The sequence below is a fragment of the Oreochromis aureus genome, linkage group 3, assembly GCF_013358895.1.
Source record: "Oreochromis aureus strain Israel breed Guangdong linkage group 3, ZZ_aureus, whole genome shotgun sequence".
NCBI lineage: Eukaryota > Metazoa > Chordata > Actinopteri > Cichliformes > Cichlidae > Oreochromis > Oreochromis aureus.
In genome coordinates this window covers 25,080,902-25,106,925 of record NC_052944.1, presented here as the reverse complement: position 1 = coordinate 25,106,925, position 26,024 = coordinate 25,080,902, and the positions used below count along the sequence as shown (strand labels likewise).

At 39.5% G+C, this 26,024-nt stretch overlaps 1 protein-coding gene across 1 annotated transcript; it reads left to right on the top strand.

Moving 5' to 3' along the window:
• The first annotated feature begins 1,085 nt into the window (after positions 1 to 1,085).
• Positions 1,086 to 25,133, top strand: LOC116311488 (obscurin-like). Its single transcript, XM_039609732.1, has 18 exons — positions 1,086 to 1,113; positions 1,237 to 1,269; positions 11,514 to 11,780; positions 13,511 to 13,783; positions 15,141 to 15,398; positions 15,498 to 15,773; positions 18,540 to 18,839; positions 19,856 to 20,116; positions 20,973 to 21,230; positions 22,421 to 22,540; positions 22,700 to 22,715; positions 22,795 to 22,886; positions 23,255 to 23,305; positions 23,424 to 23,486; positions 23,611 to 23,670; positions 24,712 to 24,774; positions 24,855 to 24,917; positions 25,018 to 25,133. The coding sequence occupies exons 1-18, from the start codon at positions 1,101 to 1,103 to the stop codon at positions 25,023 to 25,025; spliced, it is 2,475 nt and encodes an 824-aa protein (XP_039465666.1). The 5' UTR covers positions 1,086 to 1,100; the 3' UTR covers positions 25,026 to 25,133.
• The last annotated feature ends 891 nt before the right edge of the window (positions 25,134 to 26,024 follow it).

Sequence of the window (26,024 nt, the reverse complement as noted above, 5' to 3'; positions counted from 1 at the left end):
ATCAAAGTCTGACCGCCAAACAACTATCTATATTCTGTTCATTAATAAATCATGTTCATTCTTTCTAACTATGTGTCCTTATTGAAATAAAGGTCACCTTTGTTTGGTACTCTGAGTCCTGCTCTGGATGTGGGTCTACTTTTTGAACTGACTCTGAACAGAATCACATGATTTTAGTTGGTAACATGTAGTGTTCAACACAAACATCATTATTACAGTGTTTATATCATTATTTCACATCATCTGCTTATATTCTTTATTGTGTTTACATGTAGTCAGATGGTAAGATGTCAAAGCAACACAAATAATTCAGACTTAATCAGTTTGTGCTTTGTTTTAAATAGCAACAGATAATAAATTTAACTATAAATTTATTTGCTGTCTTTCTTACGTTAGTCGGTGAAACATAAAGGTCTTTAGTTTCACTTCAGCCACACACTGAGTCATTTCCTGTGTTTGGGTCTCAACCAAACTTAAAACCAGAATTTAACTACAAGTTGTGAACATTCACAGATCAAAGGAGCCTTTTCACTGCATGATAATGTTTGTGCTAACTGTCAAATAGAAACTACATGTTTGCATGCAGTGACTCATAAACAACAACAACAAAAAAAAAGAATTAAAAAGACTTTGTAGAAAACTCCAAAGCAGAAAAAGATGCTTTCATATTTCTACTCGCAGTGTTAGAAGAGCAATAATGCAGCGTGACAATGATCCACAGGAAACTGTAAAAATCACAGAAGAGCTTTAAAGAAGAAAATGGTAAAAAAAATATGACCTCCTGACTTGGAACAACAGAACAGTTTTGTTTGTTACAGAGAAAGATATCAACAAAAGAATCAAACTTCTATGTTTGCAGTGGACAGGAAATGTAAACCTGCCACCTAACTGCTGCGGTCAAAGCTACAGGAGCTGTTTGAGTTTGTGTGCGAAAGGGAAGGAAGCACAGAGAGACCAATCAGAAGAAGAGACTGCAGAAAAACTCTTGTTGTATCTAAACTAAACACAACTTCTCTTTTTTCTTCATCTTCTTTGTTCAAAGTAAAACTCTTTGTCCAGCAGGGCTGGATGTGACGATGGGGCAATCTTTGCTCTGCACGATGGGCTTTTACTGTAAGTACACGTCTGACATTGTTTGAATGGCACTGACTCATTAACAGAAGCTTTACTTTATATTTATTTGGATTTAGTCAGTTGTATAATGTCTAATGAGTTTTTATTTATTTCTTCTTATAGTGCTCAGTACTGTCATCTATGGAAATGCTGAAGGTAAGAAATGGTGTTTTTGTCCCAGTTCACAATGGCAGCTGTTATTACTGACCATTCAAACAGATCACAGTACTAAGTCTTATTTAGAGCTACAGCTATTGATTATTTTAGTAATCAAGCGCTGTGTTGATTATTCAACTGATTAATCAAGTAAATGGATAAGTAAATACTTCCTGTACTATATTAATTTGTATGAATAAATATTCAAAAGGTACATTATATTGCCAAATGTATTCACTTACGCAACCAAATTATTGACTTTACAGTGAGACCTGCGGCTCGTCCATGGCCACAGGTGTATAAAATTGAGCACCTATGCATGCAGACAAATTACAAACATTTATAAAAGAATGAGTCGCTCTCAGGAGCTCAGTGAATTCCAGCGTGGCACCGTGATAGGATGCCACCTGTGTCCAATTCAAAGTCCAGTAGTGAAATTTTGTCACTACTAAATATTTCACAGTCAGTTGTTAGCGATAATATAACAAAGTGGAAGTGATTGAGAATTACAGCAACTCAGTCACGAAGTGGTAGGTTACTTAAAATCACACAGAGGGGTTAGTGGATGCTGATGTGTGCAAAGGTCTCCAACTTTCTACTCGGTCAATCGCTACAGACGTCCAAACTTTGTGTGGCCTTCAGATTAACTCAAGAACAGTCCATAGAGAGCCTTGTGAAAGGGTTTCCATGGCCAGGCAGCTGCATCCAAGTCTTACATCACCAAGTGCAATGCAAAATGTTTGATGCAGTGGTGTCAAGCATGCTGGATCTGAACTCTGGAGCAGTGGAGACATTTTCTCTGGAGTAACGTATCACGCTTCTCTATCTGGTAATCTGATAATGAGTCTGGTTTTGGCAGCTTCGAGGATAACAGTAGTTCCCTGACTGCACTTTGCCAAGTGCAAACTTTGGTGGAGGGGGGATTATGATGTGCGGCTGTTTTTCAAGAGTTGGGCTTGGCCCATTAGTTTCAGTGAAAGGAACTATCAAGACATTTTGGACAATTTCATGTTGGTGCTGCAATGAAGAAAACCAAGCACGTCAGCATTCTGAAGTTTGCTGCTGCCTGGGTGCTGCCCAGGCTTAATGCCGTCATACTCTTTATTCACACGTGTGCCTAAATACTTTTCTACTGCAGCTCTGTTTCCCAAATGTGGGTGAAACACTCATGCTGATGATTGAGTGCTACAGAGTCATTAAAGCGTGAAAGCAATGAATTTGTGTCAAGGATATTTTTAATAATGAAGTTATCCAAATTACTCAAATCATTGCAGCCGCAGTCTTATTATAAATTCATACTGGCATGGTCTGCCTTGGTGTCCTCTGGAAATACCTCTAAAAGCTGTCGAATTTAGAAATGAATAAGGCTTAACACACACATTCGTAAAAAATGAGAGAAACTACACAAAGTACCAGCTTTATTTCTTTGTGACTGTCATGGTCATTGGGTTCTGTTTCTTTGATTTTTGGATTTTGGTTTCTTATTTGCAGCACAATGTGGGTTTTATTTACCGTCGCATCACTGGGGCTTTGATAGCCTCTTAGTTCCTCTTCCCTGTCTGCGGCATGGTTTCTTGCACTGAAAATACAAATGATTAGTTAATGCTGACCAGATTTTCAATTTGTGACGCGCCCTTTGTCGCACTTGTCCTGTAGCACATCTGCAAATGTGTGTGGAGAGTTGTCTGTAAGTCAAAGCTCAGGTCCGGGCTTTCTTTCACAGTCAGAACAGACCACCAGGTGGTCTATTTATGTGACTTTATGGTGCATTCCAGATATCCTTGAGCTCGGATCGATGCTAGTGATGTCGCAGATAAAGAGGAGTTCATGGTGTCGTTTCATTTTTGTCATATCTGCCAAGGCAGACAGCATAGAGTGAAAAGAAAGTGGACCCCAATGCATTCAATAGAAATGGAGGTGGATATTAACAAAAGCGAACCTCTATTTTGGGCTGCACAAAACACTGCAAACAAAAGGCAACAGGAGACAGCGACAAACTAACAAAAAACTAAACTGGGGAAAGCTAAACATAAAGACACAAGATGCATAGAAAAACAATACTGAAACCTGAAACACGAAACCTGCAACTGGGAACAAGGAACCTGAGACCTGAAAAACCTGGGACTTTGGAACTGTGAGGGAGGTAAGCAGACAACCCAACAACAGAGAGAGGAAGACAGAAGACTAAATTCACAAAAGGGTAACGAGGGTATAAGGACCAGGAAGGAATCTCAGCTGGGACTAATCACACACACACACACAAGGTCTTGAGGAAGCAAAACAGAATACACTAACACAAGTCGAGGAACTATCAAAGTAAAAACAGGAAAAATGAGACACAGACTTGACGCTGGAACCGGGAAACGGGAAAGAAGAGACATGAGAACATGACTAGGCATGACATAGGGAACATAGGAGGAGGCACAGTAACACAACCTAGGAACTAGAAATCACAAAATACTAAATCAAAGAATATCAATAATCAAAAACATAAAAACCATGACAATATTTTTATTGTGATTTTTAAATATGTGGAATCTGTTTGTGCACCTTTTCTTGTTACTAAAAACATCCACTTCTGTGTTATATATTTTAACCTCCTAAGACCCGAACTCCTTCATCGCATGCATTTTTAATTTTTCTTTGCTATTTGGGTTGATTGTAGTGAAAGGATTTCCGGCTCCTTTCACTAAAAAGAGTTGTCTCTTTCGGCTCCCAACCGGCTCTTCAGGTTATTTTGTTGCTTTAATTAATTAATTAATTATTAACAACAATATAAAATTATGCACAAAAGGAATTACTAATGTAAAAAAAAACCCTGTGGTTTTATTTATATATGTTTATATATAAATATATGCGACAAAGCACGTACAAACTCCAAAAAGCACGTACAAACTCTAAAACACATTTCTAGCGTTAACTGAACTTCCAAAACAGAGCTACCTAGATTAACCACTTAAATTACACAATTGAAAGCATATGTGTATTGTTTGTGTATTTATACACAAGCACTCATATATATTCAAATAATTTTAAAAAAATGTTCATTTACCTGTTCCTACCACACACCAAATCTGGTCGTTGGTAGTTGCTGGCTTGTGTAGCCACTAGGTAACAAAAGCTCAACACTGCCCCTAGCATCCTGGAACACTTCTGTTGTGTTTTGTACGCGTTTGTACGTGCTTCGGAGCTTTTACGTGTTTTGCAGTTTTTACATGTTTTGGAGTTTGTATGTGCTTCGGGGTTTGTACGTGCTTCAGAGTTTGTACGTGCTATGGAGTTTTTACGTGTTTTGGAGTTTTTACGTGTTTTGGAGTTCATACGTGTTTTGGAGTTTGTACGTGTTTTGGAGTTTGTACGTGCTTTGTCTCTAGGGGCCACAGTAAATATACTTTTATTTATTCACTCCACATAAAATGTAATAAATAAAACATAAAATACAAAAACCAACTATTCACAGTTCAACTTTTAACTATTTAAATTTTCTGCTTTTTCCTTTTAAACAAATTTAGAGTGAAACAGCACAAAACACTGCAAACCACAACACAATTAAAAATAAATATGAAAAAATATGAAAACAAAAATAAGACGCACATTCTCTGTCATATGGGCCTGCATGAATAAACTTTCTGAATCCTTTATCATCCGCAACTGAAAATAGTTGTGGATGATTATGTCTGTGAAGGTTCTCAGTCATCTAGGTCATCGTAGTCTAAGGAGCTTGGAAAGAAAAGCGTCTGAACTTCTTTGAGTTGCTTGACGACGTTTCACCTCTCATCCGAGAAGCTTCTTCAGTTCTAAGGGTCAATGGTGGAGAGTCCCAGATTTAAACCCAGTAAGAGTATCCCCCCAAAGAGGGACAAAGGACCCCCTGATGATCCTCTACCTAATCACATGAGCCAAGGTGTGAAAGTGGGTGTGGGTCCCAATCAGCCAGGGTTTCGGGTGAGCTCACTGTGAAACCTGGCCCCACCCTATCATGTGATTTCCCTTAGGTCAGATGGCCCAGGATGTGAGTGGGCGTTAAGGCGTCTGGGAAGGGATCTCAAAACTGGATTATAGATGGCAGACAGTTGGTGTCGTAAACCACCGCCTCTGTTCAAAGATGGTCGCTCAGAGTGGACGTAAATGGCTTCTTTCACTCCTCTTTCAAACCATCTGTCCTCTCTGTCCAATATGTGAATGTTGGCATCCTCGAAAGAGTGACCTTTGTCCTTTAGATGCTGATGAACTGCTGAGTCTTGTCCCGTGGAGGTGGCTCTTCTATGTTGTGCCATGCGCTTGTGAAGTGGCTGTTTGGTCTCTCTGATGTAGAGGTCTGGACATTCCTCGCTGCACTGTACCGCGTACTTCACATTGTTAAGTTTGTGTTTAGGAGTTTTGTCTTTCGGGTGAACCAGTTTCTGTCTGAGTGTGTTGCTGGGTCTGAAGTACACTGGGATGTCGTGTTTGGAGAAAACTCTCCTGAGTTTCTCTGATACACCGGCTACATAGGGGATGACAATGTTGTTGCGTCTGTCTTTCTTATCCTCCCTCGCTGGTGTCTGATCTTCTTTTCTGTGCATCTTTGCTGACTTTATAAACGCCCAATTAGGATAGCCACATGTTTTAAGTGCTTCCTTTACATGTATGTGTTCCTTCTTTTTCCCTTCAGGCTTAGAGGGAACATGTTCTGCCCGGTGGTGTAGGGTCCTGATTACCCCAAGTTTGTGTTCCAGAGGGTGATGGGAGTCAAAGAGGAGGTACTGGTCCGTGTGTGTGGGCTTCCGGTAAACTTCAATGTTGAGGTTGCCGTTCTCTTCAATGTGCACAGCGCAGTCCAGGAAAGGCAAGCAGTTGTCCTTTGTGTCTTCCCTGGTGAACTTGATGTTTTTTTCCACGGCGTTAATGTGCGCAGTGAAGGATTCCACTTCTTGTCTTTTGATTTTGACCCAGGTGTCGTCTACATATCTGTACCAGTGGCTGGGTACTCTCCCTTTAAAAGAGCCAAGAGCCTTTCTTTCCACTTCCTCCATGTAAAGGTTGGCTACAATAGGTGACACCGGGGAGCCCATGGCACAGCCATGTTTTTGTCTGTAGAAACCCTCGTTGTATTTGAAATATGTAGTGGTGAGGCAGAGGTCTAACAGTGTGCAAATCTGATCGGGGGGTGAAGTTGGTCCTGTCTTCCAAGGAGCTGTCTTCTTGTAGTCGTTTTCTGACAGTCTCCACTGCCTCCGTAGTGGGTATGCAAGTGAAGAGAGAGACTACATCAAAGGACACCATGGTTTCATCTGGGTCCAGGGAAAGTTTCTGGACCTTGTCGGTGAAGTCGGTGGAGTTCTTGATGTGGTGTGGGGTGTTCCCCACGAGAGGTGCAAGGATGGTAGCAAGGTGTTTCGAGATGTTGTAAGTGGCTGAGTTTATGCTACTGACAATGGGTCTGAGTGGGACACCTTCCTTGTGGATCTTAGGAAGTCCGTAAATGCAGGGTATGGCATCCCCTGGGTAAAGGCGGTGATATGTAAGGCGGTCAATGATTTTGTCCCTTTCAAGGTCTTGAAGGCAAGCTATAACTTTCTTTTTGTAGCTGCTTGTGGGGTCTCGCTTTAAGGCTTCGTAGGTATTGTTGTCATGAGGAGAGTAGTGATCTTTGTGTGGTAATCCGTTGTGTTTAGGACCACGGTGCACCTTCCCTTATCAGCTGGTAGTATAGTGATGTTGTGGTCTTTGCTCAGGGAAGCGACGGCCTTCTTTTCTTGTAATGTGAGGTTAGACCAGGGGTGGGCAATCTCAGTCCACGAGGGCGGGTGTCCCTGCAGGTTTTAGATCTCACCTTGGGTCAACGCACCTGAATCACATGATTAGTTAATTACCAGGCCTCTGGAGAACTTCAGGACATGTTGAGGAGCTAATTTAGCCATTTAAATCAGCTGTGTTGGTTCGAGGACACATCTAAAACCTGCTGGGACACCGGCCCTCGTGGACTGAGATTGCCCACCCCTGGGTTAGACTGAGGGACTTTGGCACTGGAGAGGGTGGCTGAGACTTTCATCCTGATCTGTTCTGCTTCTGTCTGTGATAATTTGTTAATCCGTATGGCAGTTTCTGTGGCTGTGATGAGGTCCACTATGGGCAACTGTTGCGGAACAATGGCAAAATTCAGTCCTTTGGCTAATACTTTCTTTTCAGGTTCAGTGAGATTCCGGTCTGAAAAGTTTTTCACCCATTTTTCCTGACTGTCCTCAGGTGTGTGTTCTTCTCTGAGTTGTGTAGATTCAGACTGAGGAGTGAGTGTTTTTGAAAGCAAGGTGTGGAATTTCCTGCATTGTCTTTCTTTTCCTTTAGAGTGTTGGGCCCACTGAGCCTTGTCCACAAACTTGTAAACCTCTTCTAAAATTGGAGAGGGTAGAAGGGTTTCCAGTTCCTGCAGAGTCTAGTTAATCTTGCTCTGGAGGGCATCTATAGTGAAATGGACCTGTCTTATCCTTTCACTTAGAAGCCGATTTTGTGCTCTCTGTAGAATCAAGTCTGCTCTGTATCCCCTGACAGTGGATCCAAGGCGCAGGCTCTTAGGAACAACTCTGCTTTGTCTGCATCTCAGGTTGAAACGGAGATGGTTCCTTTAATCCGCTAGTTTTCTTGGTTCCCTTTCATACTCCCGCACCAGTTGAAGGGTGTTCCTCCCAAAATGTACGGCAATATGTCTGTGAAGGTTCTCAGTCATCCAGGTCATCGTAGTCTAAGGAGCTTGGAAAGAAAAGCGTCTGAACTTCTTTGAGTTGCTTGAAGACGTTTCACCTCTCATCCGAGAAGCTTCTTCAGTTCTAAGGGTCAATGGTGGAGAGTCCCAGATTTAAACCCAGTGGGAGTTTCCCCCCAAAGAGGGACAAAGGACCCCTGATGATCCTCTACCTGTCCTTTGTCCCTCTTTGGGGGGAAACTCCCACTGGGTTTAAATCTGGGACTCACCACCATTGACCCTTAGAACTGAAGAAAATAGCGTGCATTGGAAATGTGGACCCGTATGAAATACGGCCGTGGAGTAGAAACCCTAAAGACCAACCGCTATTGACATAGCCTGACATATTTTCGTACCTTATCTGTGGAATCAGCGCGTACAAGTCGTCATTCAAACAAAGGTAAGTCAGCTCGAGTACTGCGTGTGAAATGCGTTTGATTTCCCTGCAAACATTCAGATTAGTGCAGCATAAATTCATTCATGAGGGGAAATTACAGTGAGAACATGTGGAGGCTCTGTTAGAGGGATAACATAGTGAGTTCAGTGCATTGATGTGACATTGTCCTGAAGGATTTAGTTATTCTTTATGGTTAAAGAAATTGCAATGATTTATTCAGATTTATTATAAATAACTCTAATTATACATATTGCTTCAATATTTGTATCTTGTGTCACTAAAAATACATTTTATTTTAATTTTATACATTGATTAATGACCTGCAGAATCTCCTTATCATATTAAGTGATTCATAGTTGTCACTTTATGCTTTCTCCATCTCTAAAGTGATGACATCCTTGCATTACATACTTTAGGTTCATTTTCTGCAAGCAGGTTTCTGAGAGAGAACAGGCAGATTTAGAATATAACATGCAGCGTTCTATAGATGGATACATAAAAAAATGAAAAATTACATGTATGGGCTAACTTTCTAAACACTTTGTTACATTTATGATAAAGTAGATAAAACACATTTATGTCGGCCTTGGCTCATAGTTCTTGTCTATAAATAACTTTGTCTGTGTGTGTTTCAGGTACTGCACTCTCAAAGACTGAATGAACCAGCATTGCAGCCATGGGTCACTGTGAGCATCACAGGGAAGGTTGAAGCCGCCCACTGCACCTGTATGGCCGGAGTCGCGGAGACCTGCAGCCATGTCGCTGCTCTTCTGTTTAATGTAGAAGCAACAGTGCGGATCCGTGGCACAAGGACTGTTACAGATGAACGTGCATACTGGGTTTTGCTGGGTAATGTGACCAAGATACAGTCAGTGGTTGACCATAAGATAGACTTCTCCTCTTCAGCTGCCCAAAAAAAGGCTCTTGATCAAAACATAAACAGACCATCCGTATTGAAAGGTAAAAGGAGCCGTCCTCAAAAAGGAAAATCCCACCTGCTACTGTGGAGGAGTTGTCACTGCTATTGGATACTTTGCTGGAACACAGTAAAGCTGTGGGTTGTGGGAATGACCCATAATGTTTTATATAGGGGTCTAGATTTATGCCTGTAGTGCACTGCCATGTAAATAATTTGCATTTACTGAATATGTACTGACTGAGTACCACTGTTTAAAAGTTGAATAAAGAAACAAACTAATTTTTGCCTCTTTTTTTTTTTTATTAAAACCACTTTATAGAACATCACATACGTTACAGTGTAGAATCCATGTCATTTATAGTTTACAAATGACAAAATGTTTACACAAAATCATGACAGTGTATACATGATATCACCCACTACTAACATTATTTACTGTATCTTTTGAAAAAAAACAACCCACTATTTATACAGCAAAAGACTTAAGAATATTTAACAGGCGCAAGTTTCATTTTCCCTGGTTTTACTACCACACTGTTCACCAAAACGCAGCAAACCTTCACCATCTTATCCAGAAGGGTCACCTCTTCACCCTCACATGGAAGAAGTAATCTGATTGGCATGGTGGTATGTTTGAAGCAGGTCCCTTGTGTAGCGCTGGAACCCAGTCACGATGTGTTGCATCCATTTCATAGGCTGGTTTGCCTGCAATAATGCAAAATAATTAGCAACTGTATAAATAGAACGTAGTTCTGCAAAATCACTCAGTAGGATGTTTGTTCTAATTTGCTATGACCTCAGAGCGCATCGAAAACAAAACTAATAGGCTATAAAGAGTGATATGAACATATTTAGAACTTACTGGAATGAAACTGTCTGGAGCACCAACAGATATTTGGAGATGGAAGAGAACTGGATATCAGCTCGTCTCACAGCTGCTATCCAGACTAGACGCCTTCTTTTGGTAACATCGATACACGAGCTGCCTCATGTTGCTTCCAGGTTGGGAAAGAATGAAAAGACAAACCCTTTTCAAGCTTATTCTCTTGCCGGTCGTGCGATCGAACATTGCAGCCGACCACACAGCACATACGAACCATGGCTGTTGTGTGTGCCTTTGCTCCTTTTTCGCTTGCGCTTTGTTTACACCCCCAAAATGGCGGATCGGGCCAAAATCCTTTCCACGCCCACCCCCGTGACATCACGCTCCAAAGCCCTATACCTTTCTAATGTGACGTTGTTGTCCCTGGCTGTCTTTCTCCTGTGCTACTGCGAGTGTAACTACACCCCCCCCCGCCTTCCCAGCGCAAAGCACAAGGCTCGCGTGCGGAGTGAAGCAGAAAAAAGAGAGAGGGTGAGAGAAAGAAAAAAAAAAAACCCACGGGAGCCGGCTCGCGTCGTTCACTCCAAAGAGTCGGCTCTAAGAGCCGTTTCGTTCGCGACCGACACATCGCTTGTAGATTGGGACCTGATGAATGTAAAAACAAAGAATTACCAGATTTTTTTTTTCCTAGTTTTTGTCTCTGAGAAAAATGAGAGCCACATATGAGGACATTCGTTTTCCACACAGAAAGGCTCCGGCCACATGGTTGATGAGCTTTCTGTAAAACTGATCTCGGAAAAATGCTTTTCATTCTTTTTCTTTGCCAGTCTAGTTTTGACTTTGGTGCCACATGAAAACTTTGTATTTCACCATTTATGAACTAATAATCACTTCATGAGAGCAGAGCAATTTCCAGCTTTGAATCCATCACTGGAGGTTTAACAGCATTGTTAGGAAACAACAGCTAACTGACAACTCATGGATTATATGTTTAGAAATGTTTAAATATGCAAGTGTGAAGCTGTACAAATTAGTAAATAGTGAGATATTTGACTATAAAATGTCTTGTACAATTTAAAATCTGAGAAACTGAAGTTGTTTACATGATATTGTATGTTTAAGTGTTGATATTCAGTCTCACAGTTTAGATTTGTACACAGGTGGTTGTTTTCACTCTGCTGGTAGATTCTAAATATTAGCAAATTATTTTAATTTGTTTAATAAAAAGAAAATATTTTATTGTTGATTTGAAGTCAAATTGTCAATAAGATGCAAAAATATGATTACGATTAACAAGAGCAATACAATCCAGGACAGCTTAATAATAATTTTATACTTCTATAAGTCTGATAATGTGATTTATTTCTTATTTTTATTTGAACAGCTGGTCCTAAGCCCACTGTGACCCTGCAGCCATCCAGGACTCACATATACAGCGGTGAGACAGTCACTGTCAGATGTGAGATTCAGGGAGGTGAAGGAGCTCAGTGGACGTATGAATGGAGAGCAGAGAAGTTAAACACACGTCAATCATCCAATGAATACAGAATCATCAAAGTTACTGAGTCTGATGGTGGAGAATACAGGTGTCGGGGTAGAAGCAGCTCTTCCTGGACAGAGTGGAGTGATATCACCACATTGACTATATTACGTAAGTTGGACGTATTTCTCTCATTTTAATTTATATTGCACAATGTTTCATCCAAAAATACATCAAAATACTTTCAACAATACTTTTATTTTCTTATAAAAATGTTCCCATTTTCTTAGTTTGTGCACATGGCTCTTAACTCTTTCTATAAATATAGAGTTTTTTTATGCGAATGATTTCCTCAATTGTTTTTGTTGCCTCTATAAAACACTTTGAAATGTGGATTTTAAAAAGTACTACATAATGTTGCTATTTTACAGGATTCTAGTTAATCTATTGTACAAGATTAGTTACAATTTATTTGTTTAGACTGGACAAAAATAATGTAATCAGCACATAGGACAACTCTGCATCCAGTCCAATTGTGATTCCTTTGAATTGTTAGTGTGAATGGTTTGAGAGGTTCAGTTGTGATTGTAAACAGAAATAGAAAGAAAAAACACCCTTGCTCTTCCAGTAAATTTCAATGTTGAGGCTTCTATCCTCCTCAGTGTGCACAGCACAATCCAGAAACAGAAAACTATTATCGTTTGTATCTGAACTTTGTTTCTATCTAATAAGTGAATGTCAGCAGTGAAGGCTCACTGCTTTTGGGTTTGATTTTGACTCTGTGGTCATCCACATAACTGTGCCAGTGACTTGGTGCTGACCCTTTGAAAGAGCCCAGCCATGTTTTTCCTGAAGAAACCCTGTTTGTGTTTAAAATATATGGTGGTAAGGCAGAGATCTAACAGTGTGCAACTCTGATCAGCGGTAAAGCTGGTTCTGGTTTCTAAGGAGCTGTCTTACTGGAGTTTTCTGACAGTCTCCACTGCCTAAGTTGTAGGTGTGCAAGTGAAGAGTGAGACCACATTATTTGGGGATGTGACAGCCTTCTTTTCTTGAATTGTAAAGTTGGAAAGACAAATTCTTACACTGTAGAAGGAAGCTGAAACCTTCATCCTGATTTCCTCTGCTTCAGGTTGTGTTAGGTTTTTTTTTTTTTTTTTTATCCTTGTTGCTGTTTCTTTATATTCAAGATCAAGATTCAAAGTTTTGATTGTCATGTGTCATGAGACAAAAAGGCATTTCTCTGTGCAATGAAATTCTTTCTTTGCTGTCCACCCACATATGCCGATTAATATATATAATAGAAATAGAACATATAAATACAAATAGTACAAATAAATAAATGAAGACAGAAAAGGAGACAAAATGTGGAGATTTGAAACAGAGATGTGTGCAAAAGAGCTATAGCGTAATATGCTAGCTTAATATGCAGGATGACCTGATGTGCAAAAAAGAAATTATTATTACTGTTCAAAAATAGGTCAGCTGTTCAAGAGTCTGATGCCAGTTGGGAAGAAGGAGTTGATGAGTCTGGATGTTCTGGATTTCACACTTCTGAACCTCCGTCTCGAGGGCAGAAGTGTGAACAGTCCATGTTGGGGGTGTGTGGGGTCTTTGAGGATGGAGGCAGCTCTCCTCTGGGTTCTTGTTTGTTTTCATGTCTCTTCCCTTTTTCATGTCCAGTCTTTCTTTGTTGTTCTGTCTTAGCATTATCTTCTCATTACTCAATAAAAAACAGTCCCGTTTCAAATCAGTTATAGTTTTTGAATATGAGTGTATGTAATTAACTGTAAATACACAAATGTAATTATAATATAATATTTATATATTTCCATCCAGTTCTTTTAATTGTTCTGATTCAGTCATTTACTTTTATGTTCTTGTTCTAAACTGAACTGCAGATAAACCAAAGGCTCAACTGAGAGCTGATAGGACAGCTGTTCCAGCAGGGGGCAGTGTGATCCTGACCTGCTCTGTGAGCGTGTCGTCATCATCATCTGGATGGAAATACTACTGGTACAGATATGACAAGTATTATAAACTTGTGACCTTACGTGATGGAGTGTTTCTATCAAATAGACAAATCAGTGTCTCAGAGGGAGGACTCTACAGGTGCAGAGGAGGAAGAGGAGAACCAGTTTACTACACAGAGTACAGCGAGACAATCAAGATTGGTAAGTTTAACTTCCCACAAAGCACTACATCTCATTTTAATGGACGCTGGTCAGTACCATTGATATTTATTTAGAGAGTATTTATTTAGATTTTTTAAATGAATCTTAGAGGTTTCAGGTTTTAGTTAAAGAGTCTGATCTCATGAGCAACACACACTGCATCTTTTTCACTTAATGAACTCTGAACTGCAGACGACAATATGGCCTCATTTTACTGGACGCTGATCTGTGCTGGTATGTTATTCAGATTAATGATATTTAATGAGTATATAAATTACTAACAATCATCTCACAGATGTAACATTATGTACAGTTATGTTCAGTGCCATTGATATTTATTTAGAGTTTGTTCTAGAATTGATCTTTCTCAGTAAACTTCAGTAATTACTTCCTCCAAACCATCGATGTGTCTTTTAGACCCCATTCCTACAAGACGTTTCAAAGAAGTCCTATCATTATTATGATTAATCAAATATCACTCACATTCAATATCTGCACTCGGCTAATAAACCTGGCCTGTTGTGCAACATAAACACTGAAGTCTTATTCCCAGCATTCCTAACAGCTCAGCTGGAAATCACATCCAAACTGCTCCCTGTAATGGCCGCGGTGACATTCACCATGCTTATTAGTGTGGCCTAAAGACATCTGTGCACATTGACAGGAAATATCAGCTTCCACAGCAAAAGAATATAAAACACACTTACTAGGTCTCATCTTAGCTATCAGAGGCTTCAACAGCAGATTTAGTAAAGAACAAGGACATAGCATGCTAACTGACACCAAAGAAAACCAACTGTGACTCACCAAATCCTCATTCAAACTCCATCAAACAGATTTTATCCACAAGGACTGAAGTTGGACACCATCACTGTCAAAGACTGGAAATAAAAATCTGTTCACAACTTGCTCTGTTGTTGAATCTCTTCCCCTCACTCAGGTTTCTCCTGCTCACTGTGGTTACACTGATTGGCTGTTACTGATAAATGTAATGAAGGAACAATACACCAAAAACAAAAGTACAAAATAACACCAATGAAATTATAACTGCTCACACTCATTTAGGTAACAATTCTCAAATGTTCAAAATAAAATCAGATAATATTAATCTGGGTTACTTTCTCATTACTGATCAATAAACTCAGTTATACTTCAAAATACTTTTTTGAACTGTGCATGTATGTAATTAACTGTAAATACACATGAAAAATAATAGTGCTGATCAACAGAGTATTTTAAAGTATTTTCTGTGACAAAGTTTCATGATATTTGATCATTTACGTGTTTCCATTCAGTTCTTTAAATTGTTCTGATTCAGTCATTTACTTTTATGTTCTTGTTCTAAACTGAACTGCAGCTAAACCAAAGGCTGAACTGAGAGCTGATAGCACAGCTGTTCCAGTAGGGGGAAGTGTGACCCTGACCTGCTCTGTGAGCCCATCGTCATCATCATCTGGATGGAAATACTACTGGTACAGAGATGGGAAATCTTATCAGATTCTGACAAATGGACAAATCAGTGTCTCAGAGGGAGGACTCTACTGGTGCAGAGGAGGAAGAGGAGAACCAGTTTACTACACAGAGTATAGTAAGTCAGTTTGGATTGACACAACTGGTGAGTTTAAATGTAACTTCCTACAAAGCACTACATCTGATGGTAACTGAACCTTTTGTCATTCATGTGTTTTTATTGTACTTTCTTGAACATTAACAGTGTCAAACAGGTCTGTTGTGACTCTGCATCCAAACTGGTCTGAGATATACAGAGGAGAGACGATCACTGTCAGATGTGAGATCCATGGAGGAGACACTGAGTGGGATTATGAGTGGGAAACAAACAACATCATAAAACCTCCAAATCAAAATGAATACAGGATTAGATCTGCTTCATCATCCAACAGTGGAAACTATCGCTGTAAGGGCAGAATGAAAAGTTCACAGCATAAAACAACAGAGTGGAGTGATTCAGTCACACTGACAGTTTCTGACAGTAAGTTGAAGATGTTTCATCCAGATTATCTGTTTTATCAAAATAAGTGAAACCACTTGTTTTTCTTACAGCTTTGTAGCTGTTTCTTTCGTGCTTTTGAATAAAATGTTTTGTTTTTATTCTGAGGTCATCTTCTCATTGCACTAGAGACATTTACAGATAGCTAAAACTGAATCTCAGTTCACACGAGCAGTTTCTAGCTAGCAGCCCTAAAATAACAGACCAAAGAGCAGAACTTTGTTTATGGGAAACATAAGACGCAGAAATATATAAAAACTTTCCAGTGTACGTTCATTTATGATCCAAATCCCAGAATAAAATAAATTTTAAAAAAGCAACAATATAAATAAATATCTCTCTCTGTCCAGTTCAGGTTAGTTTGAACTCTTATCTGTGTTAATTACAAGTTAACCTGTGTTAGCTTTTTCAGGGTTAACCAGATTTCTTTCAGCTGCTCTGCAAACTTTGATCAATATAAGTCGACTCAGTTCACTCACTAGACCTGCAGAGTGGCTGGTTAGGAATAATCAGTAACACAGTGAGTTATCAGTACAACACCAACACAATGAATGGAATTACAACACTGAAAGCACAAAATCAGCTGTCCACAGATTTACAGAGAAAACCTTTCACAGTCACAGTCTGGTGTGGAATCAGTTCTTGGATTAAGTCCTCTGTGTGTCGCAGTAACAGAGATTATGGTGGAGTCCTACCACAGTTCAGAAGTGTGAGTCAGTTTCCTGATCTCTGGACTATGAGTTGATCCAGCAGGAACAGAAGACTTTAGTGGAAGTTCAGATCTGCTAGGCGTGGATCACCATCAAGGTTCAACAGTCTCAGGTTTCAGTGCCGAGATCTGCACTCGGCTAATAAACCTGGTCTGTTGTGCAACACAAACACTGAAGTCTTATTCCAGCATTCCTGACAGCTCAGCTGGAAATCACATCCAAACTGCTCCCTGTAATGGCAGCGGTGATGGTCACCATGCTTATTAGTGTGGCCTAAAGACATCTGTGCACATTGACAGGAAATGTCAGCTTCCACAGCAAAAGAATATAAAACACACTTACTAGGTCTCATCTTAGCTATCAGAGGCTTCAACATCAGATTTAGTGAAGAACAAGCACATAGCATGCTAACTGACACCAAAGAAAACCAACTGTGACTCACCAAATCCTCATTCAAACTCCATCAAACAGATTTTATCCACAAGGACTGAAGTTGAACACCATCACTGTCAACGAGTGGAAATAAAAATGCATCTGTTCACAACTTGCTCTGTTGTTGAATCTCTTCCCCTCACTCAGGTTTCTCCTGCTCGCTGTGGTTACACTGATTGGCTGTTACTGGTACATGTGATAAAGGAACAATACACCAAAAACAAAAGTACAAAATAACACCAATGAAATTATAACTGCTCACACTCATTTAGGAGCAATTCTCAAATGTTCAAAATACAATCAGATCCAGTTGCTGGTTTTAGCTCAGTGTGTTGAGCGGGCGACCACATGCCATACAGCTGAGAGCGGCCGCCCCGGATTTGAGCCTGACCCACATGCCTTCCCCCTTCTCTCGCTCTCCCCCGCTTTCCTGTCCTTTCTTAACTGTGTCTGTTAAATAAAAATATAAAAAGGCAATAATAACCCCACAATCAGATCATATTAACCTGGGTTAAATTCTCATTACTGATCAATAAACTCAGTCATACTTGAAATTAACTATTTGAACTGTGCATGTATGTAATTAACTGTAAATATACATTGGCAATTATAAAAAATAATCCCTGCGCTGATCAAAACAGAAATACAGAATATTATGTGTGACACAGTTTGTTTTATCTTCACCATTAAGGTTTCATGATATTTGATTATTTACATGTTTCATCTTTAAATTGTTCTGATTCAGTCATTTTTACTTTTATGTTCTTGTTCTAAACTGAACTGCAGATAAACCAAAGGCTGAACTGAGAGCTGATAGGACAGCTGTTCCAGTAGGGGGCAGTGTGACCCTGACCTGCTCGGTGAACCCCTCATCATCATCATCATCATCATCATCTAGATGGAAATACTACTGGTACAGATATGACAGCTATTATAAACTTGTGACCTCACCCGATGCAGTGTTTCTATCAAATGGACAAATCAGTGTCTCAGAGGGAGGACGCTACAGCTGCAGAGGAGGTAGAGGAGAACCAGTTTACTACACAGAGGACAGTGAGTCAGTTTGGATTGATACAACTGGTGAGTTTAAACTTGAACTTCCCACAAAGCACTACATCTGATGGTAATTGAACCTTTTTTGTCTTTCATGTGTTTTTATTGTACTTTCTTGAACATTAACAGTGTCAAACAGGCCTGTTGTGACTCTGTATCCAAACTGGTCTGAGATATACAGAGGAGAGACGATCACTGTCAGATGTGAGATCCATGGAGGAGACACTGAGTGGGATTATGAGTGGGAAACAAACAGCACCATAAAACCTCCAAATCAAAGTGAATACAGGATTAGATCTGCTTCATCATCCAAGAGTGGAAACTATCGCTGTAAGGGCAGAATGAAAAGTTCACAGCATAAAACAACAGAGTGGAGTGATTCAGTCACACTGACAGTTTCTGACAGTAAGTCATATTTGCTTTAAGCTGTTTGAACACTTTGTAAAATGTGTTTCTGTTCATATAGACTGAGATTATTATTCTTTGTATAAACTGAGCTCACTGTTCAGAGACTGTACTACATGTTCACTGAGAGAAAATCTTTGTTGAACAGATAAACCCCGTCCTGTCCTCACTGTGTCTCCATCATGGCTGAGTCCTGGAGCCTCAGTAACTCTGAACTGTGAGGTTGAACATCCGTCTGCAGGATGGAGCTTCTACTGGTATAAAGCTGTTCCTGATCTATCACAGAAATCCTCCAGTTATGAGCTGCTACCTGATGGCAGTGGGACTGCACAGGACTCCTACATCATTCATGGACAGACACACACAGCAGGATATGTGTGCAGAGCTGGAAGAGGAGACCCAGAGTATCACACTGATCACAGTCAACCAAAGTTTGTCTGGTCTGCAGGTCAGTTTGTTTCTCTCTGTCCTTTCAATAAGCTCATGTTAGGTCATCATAGTTTTTCAACGTTTCATCAATATTTACACCATTAAAATCCCATTTCCATGGCAACCATTGATGTCTGTGTGCATTAAAACTCCCCAAAAGAAGAACTAAACTGAATATTTTCCTTTCTCTCTGTGATCAAACCAAACTGAATTTCTTTGTTTCCTTTTCTTAACATTCAGTTTTTATTTAATGTGATAACATGAAAAACAAAAAACATAAATGAGATTTTTAATGTTTTCTCTTTGAATACTTTTACTTTGATATTTAAACTCATGTTACTGTTTGTACTGATTATTTTTACTTAGTGCACAGACAGGATTTACACAGTTAAGACTCTTTGTTTAGTGCTCAGGTAGGTGTTCAGATAAAAAAGTCAAATATAGTTAATAAAGAAACAAAGATGTCAGCAGGCAGGTTAACAGCTCTGACAAATACAAGAAAAACACTGACTACAGATGGACGCTAGAAGAAGACGTCACAAATAACAGCTGCTGTTATTGTTCATTTAAAATATCCTTCAAACGTTTTTAGTTTTGGTCCTGCTGCTGCAAAATATCTCACTGTAGAAGGAATCTGTGAAACAGACAATATCACAGAATTATGACAGAAACATTACAGCAAATGACTGAAGTGTGTTCAGAGTGATCTGTATCAGGTGGATAATGCTGAGAGTGATGACTCAAAGCTCATGATGTCACATGACGTGTACCAAGCTTCTTACCATGTATTCTTTTATTCTTTTTTTAAATATTTATTTTATGTGATTTTCTTTAGTTAATTCTGGACCATTGAGTCTGTAATAAAGATTATTATCTTTTCAAGCTAAAAATTACAGTTTGACCAGACAAACACTGCATCTTATTGAAATATTATCACTGATCTTCAAAACAAAAGCTTCAAACAAATATTTTCACGGTGATATTTTGAATCCTAACATCTGTGAGCTTTGTCTCTTCACTGCATGTTGTTTCCAGATGTTCATTCAGCAGCGTCTCTCACAGTGAGTCCTGACAGAGTGCAACACTTCACCTCTGACTCTGTCTCACTGACCTGTGAGGGAAACTTCACTGTGGAGTGGAGAGTGAGGAAGTTCTCTGAGGACGGCCGACTCTCTGACTGTAGGAGAATGACTGGATCCACATGTAACATCTACACATCAAAGTCAGATACTGGAGTGTACTGGTGTGAGTCTGGATCAGGAGAGTTCAGCAGTGCAGTCAACATCACTGTACAGAGTATGTTATTATACATTTACTTCTTGGATCTGAATGATTTAGACGTCACATGAACATTTGTCCCAGCTTTGCTGTATGTGAAGAAATTCTGTGTGGCAAAACAAACAAAAATGAGAATTTCAGACAATTTCAGGCACCAAATCATCAAAATATTCTTGGTTGTTGGTCTCATTTCACTCAATCTTTTCATAATTCAGTTTGTCAAAATTTGACAACAATAGGTTTTATTTTCTCTGTCAGAATAAAACTCAAAAAAGCTCAACATCTCTGTCATCAGATTAGATGAACTTTTAATGTCTCGGTTCAGAGAAATTTAGTGGAACACGTCATGCAAAATAACACAAACCTACAAACATTTCAATTTCTCCTTTAACCGTTCAGCAATTGTATCGATAATAATTTGACTCCTGCAGGGAAGATGACGGGAGCACATATGCCAACTATATTTCCAGTCATCTTAATTAGATTTTGAATTTGGGATCTGAGTTTGACAAAAGGTTTGCCAAACCATGTAGTGATACCATAACAGACAACAGATTCAGCAATCTCCACATAAAATAGCAACATGATGCATTTATTTACTCCATGGACCCTCAGCCCTCTAAAAAAATGCAAGTGCTGAATGATCCACATGATGAACCCACTGTAACTGAATATTTCAATCCTTAAATGTTGTCACTAGTTCAATATTGTCTCCAATCATTAAAACCTGGCTGAGATCTCCAAAAGGAAAATCTCAGAAAATCTCTCTGAAGCCAGGTCTGCATGTAGATCATGAGACACAACTCACAGCTTTTTCTCAAAGGTTTGCACCAGCTGATGTGACTGAAACAATATGTTTGTTTTATTTTCACAGATTATGATGATTATGATGATGTTCCTATCCTGGTGAGTCCTGTTCATCCTGTGACTGAGGGAGCTTCTGTTAGTCTGAGCTGCAGTTTGAAAACACAAAAAATACTTTCCAATGTGTTTTTCTATCACAATGACAAACTTATTCAAAATGATACCCGAGGGGAGCTGAACATCTCTGCAGTGTCAAAGTCTGATGAAGGTTTCTACAAGTGTCAGTACTCAGGAAGAGAGTCAGCACAGAGCTGGATGTCAGTTAAAGGTGAGCAGGATCAAAACATTTGATGGGTTTTTGTAAATGAGTTTCATGCTGGTCATTAGATTGTCTGTTTAAAGGCTTGAAGTCACCTGGATCAATTTTGTAAGAACTTTTATAAAACTATTATGTAATATCTCTATACTGTCAGGTTTAATATCGTTGTGATTCAGGACTCAAGTGAGGGACTCAGGTGAAAACAGCAGAGGATGTAATAATGAGTGAAAGTTTCTTTAAAGCATAATTCATTTAACACAACAGATTGTGAGCTTTGACTCAGTCAACAAGAACAACACATAAATGAACCTAAACTTAAGGAGCGAGTCCAACAAAAACATCTTAACTGAGGTGAGAGAGACAGGCCAGAGGAGCGGACATAACAGCGTGAGGGCGACAGATCTGTGGGAGAGGAGAGAGCAGTTAGGGCAGGAAATCTGAGAGGGAATGTGACAAGACAGAGAGTGTTCATAAAGTGGCTGCAACAATGACTTACTTGGAGTCCAGACTAGGTGGGAGTAAAAGATGAAGGCAGAGGTCTGTGGAAACTGCTGAAGGATGGGCAGGCAGGCAAGTGAGGAAGAGGCTCTGAGGGGGGCAGCAGTGGTGGTGAATAGGGGGGTAATGATCCAAGGTGGCAGGCGTCTGACTGGAGGTGAATGATGGCATGAAAACAAATCTTGAAGCAGGAAGGCACTGAAACAAGGGGAAAATCTGTTAGCATACAAATCTTATTTTCCTAGAAAGGATCCCAGCAGACCTGCCTGGTTACCTCACTGACGAGCTGCAGTCATGTTAACTATCCATTAACATTTGGCTTACATCCACCGAGGTCTTCAAGGTCAACTTTATGACTAAATAAAAATCCTTATAACACAGAAACTATGATTCTTACAAAGGTGCTGTGTATTGTCAACATATATAAAATACTGTATAAAGATTTAAAATATCATTTGTTTGACCTCTGACCTCACTTTTACATTTCAAATCTGCTTTTGTTGTCATGTTGAAACAAATCTGCCTCTGAACTTATTTTTACTGCACTACAAACTTCTCACAGTACAAATAAAACAAACAAATAAAAAACCCACAGAAAATACGATACTGTCCCCTTAAAAGCAAATACTGTCAACAGAGTGAGCTGCCTTAGCAGAGATTTGTGCTCTCAGAGTGCTTCTTGTTATTGTTTGTTGTTACAGTAACTGTGTCAGGAGCTGACAGCTCTTCATCTCCTGTGTGGTTGATGGTTGGACTGGTTTGTGGAGTCTCTCTCATTATTATTCTCCTGCTCTTGTTGTATCGCTGCAGACAGTCCAAGTGTAAGAGCCTCTTCTTTTCATGCTGTATTAGAGAGTTTATTTAGTACATACACTTTAATTATTCACACATATACATGTATTCTGACCTCATGACACAAAATATCTGTGGAACAATTTATACATGACAAACATGTGTAATAACATTTGTCTCTTTCACAGATTCCTGCTTCACCAGGTTGGTAAAATACTTTTTATTATTATTTTAAACAAACATCAGTTACTTTTGAGTTTATTGTGTTTATTTCCTGTTTTAGGTCGATCCAGTCTGAGAGTCACAGTCCGGGCTCCTCCACAAATCATGGAGTCAACCAGGATGAAACTCATGTGTACGACTCTCTTCAACATGGTCAGCATTAAATCTATCTTTATTATCATTATTGATATTGACTTTTAAATCAGTCTTCATTAGCAGTAACAGTTTTTAGGTTCATTTTGTGCTCAGCAGCTTTTCCAAGAACGTTTGTCAAAATCCAGCAAACTGACACATGCTCATAAAATGAGAAATAAACAGGATTTTACAGCCTGATTGTATCTTTAACTCGACTGAAAAAATCCAATGTTGTTGTTTCATATCATAACAACACAACAGTAACAACATTATGGGATCATGGTTTAAAAATATCTTACAGTCCTGGTTTTGACTTAAACAGAATTATTTAAACTTTAGTTTTTTATTCAAATGATTAATGTGACCCTGGCTCGTCTTTTTTTTAGGTACCAATCACATCTATGAATCAGTTACGCCGGTTGAAGACAACAGAAATGGTGCAGTATATGTGATGAAAAGCACAGAGCAGTTAGAGATGAAACTTGTTTCTGATTTAACAAAATTAATTCCATGTGACATGTTTACAATCCTGTAACTAAAATATGAACATTTCAGGATCAGATGAGCATCAAGATGTCACATACGCTCTTATTGAACTTAAAAACTTTGAAAAGAAGCGTAAGTACATAAAACTTGTGCAGTTTAAAATTAATAAATGTAAATGTAATGTAAAAATACAATAAATAAACATTTTAAAAAATTTAACACTTAGTTATTTCCTTATGTCCATTAATCTTCACAGGGAAGCATCATAAACCAGAGCAGAGTGCTGTTTACTCTGAGGTGAAGACGGGAGCTGCAGGTACAGTCACAACAGTCTCATTCAGTGTTTGTACTGAAATGTGTCATTTCATTATGTTGCAGGTTATTATAGGTCAACATGGAGTTTAATTATTCACTTACCAAGCTTAGCTGCTACACACTACCACTACACATCAGCAGAGTTAATCTGCAGTCATTTAGGGTTTTGGTGGGTTAGTCATTAAGTCAGGTGTATTTGTTTAACATGATACTGTGTTGTTGTTGTGTTGTTGTCGTTCAAAGCACTCAAACACAGACACGCTGGAGAACAAATTTAATGAGTGATTCAGAAACACAGCAGGTCAGAATGTTTGCAAAGAACGATGAAAACTCAAAACAACTTCTTCCACAGTTTGAGTTCAGTCTCTTCATCAGATCACAGGTTAATCTCACCAGCAGGTTTGTTGGGTTGCCTTTCATTAAAGTCTTTAATCACGGAGGCAAAAAAGTCCACTTTTCATCTGGATTTACTGAATCACAACATCCATAGATTCTGAACCAGACCACCAATGACATAACCAAACACCATAAAATAAAACACATAATCTGTGTGTGCTCGATCACTGGAAGCACAGCAGAGCACTGTTTAAGCTGTTTTTTTGATACAGGAAAGTATCAGATGTGCCAATAGCATGGAAACGTGTGTGTGTGTGGAATAGATGTAGGGGATAGAAAATATTAAAAAGGGATGAAAGAAGGGAGTGATGCAGACGGGCACATGAGTATAAATGGAGCTGTTTAGGAAGGTTTGAGGTTCTTTATGTAGTTTGCTAAAGATGAGTAACATCAGCAACATCTGAAGAAAGCACTGTGGAGTTCACAGTTAAAAGTTTCAGTTGCCCAATCACTGTGGACTTATGAACTGAAATAATTATTTTTTTGTCTCTCAAAAGACTTGGAAGACTTTGTACCGTGTTACTGCTTCCTCATTTGGACTTTCAAATCAGACTTGATCTGCAGAGTTTAAATCCACATGTGTCCAACAGCTTTGTGTCATATACCTGCTGATCAAATGTATCCTGAGCTCTGACTTCTCTCTTAGAGGACAGTCTGATGTATGCTGAGGTCAAACGCCCCAAACAAGAAAAAGCCAAGATAAAAGCAGGTAAACAAAGTCTGCCATCACCTCCAGTGACTGTTGTTCAACATGTTTATCTGATCTTAAAATCTTCTTTCCGCTCACAGGAAAATCAAGTCCTGCAGCTGATGCAGCAGTTTATTCTGAAATCACATTAGGAAGCTTTCCTGGTAATTATGCTTCTGTGCAGGATGAGTTATTCTTCAAGTTATTAAATGACGAACATCCTGAAACTTGGACATTTGTGTTCTTTGTGTGTTTGTCTTACAGGTCAGTGAAGAGAGCTGCAGCAGCAAAGCTATGGGCTCAAAATGTGGTCATAAATATTTTGTACTTGTAAATCAGTTTTAAGATAAGATAAGATAAGATAAACCTTTATTAGTCCCACACGTGGGAAATTTGTTTTGTCACAGCAGGAAGTGGACAGTGCAAAAGTTATGAAGCAAAAATTAGAATAAAATAAAATAAGAATAAATACCGTACACAACTGTACAGAATAGAATAAAATAAAATACTATATACAGTAGAATAAAATAGGATAAAATATACAATAAGATAAAAATAGAATACAAATGCTATATACAACTGAGTAAAAATACAACGATGCCAGAAAAGATTATTGCACATTTGTGGATGTGTGTGTTTGATCAGTTGAAGTTTTTATTGTGGAGTCTGACAGCAGTGGGGAGGAAAGACCTGCGAAATCTCTCCGTCCCACACTGTGGGTGCCGCAGTCTCCCACTGAAGGAGCTGCTCAGTGCTGTCAGAGTCTCCTGCATGGGGTGGGAGATGTTGTCCAACAGGGATGACAGCTTAGCCACCATTCTCCTGTCACTCACCACCTCCACTGGGTCCAGAGGGCATCCTAGAACAGAGCTGGCCCTGCGGATCAGCCTGTTCAGTCTCTTCCTGTCCCCGGCAGAGATGCTGCCGCCCCAGCAGACCACACCGTAAAAGATGGCTGAGGCCACCACAGAGTCATAGAAGGTCTTCAGGAGTGGGCCCTCCACTCCAAACGACCTGAGTCTCCGCAGAGGGCGGAGAGGGCGTCTGAATTATGAGTCCAGTCCAGTTTGCTGTTCAGATGAACACCAAGGTACCTGTAGCTGTCCACAGCCTCAATGTCCATACCTTGGATGTTCAGTGGTTGCAGTGGAGGATGTTTGTGCCTGCGGAAGTCTACCACCAGCTCCTTGGTTTTACTGGCATTGATCTGGAGGTAGTTCAGCTGGCACCAGTCCACAAAGTCTTGAGTCAGTCCTCTGTACTCCTTGTCG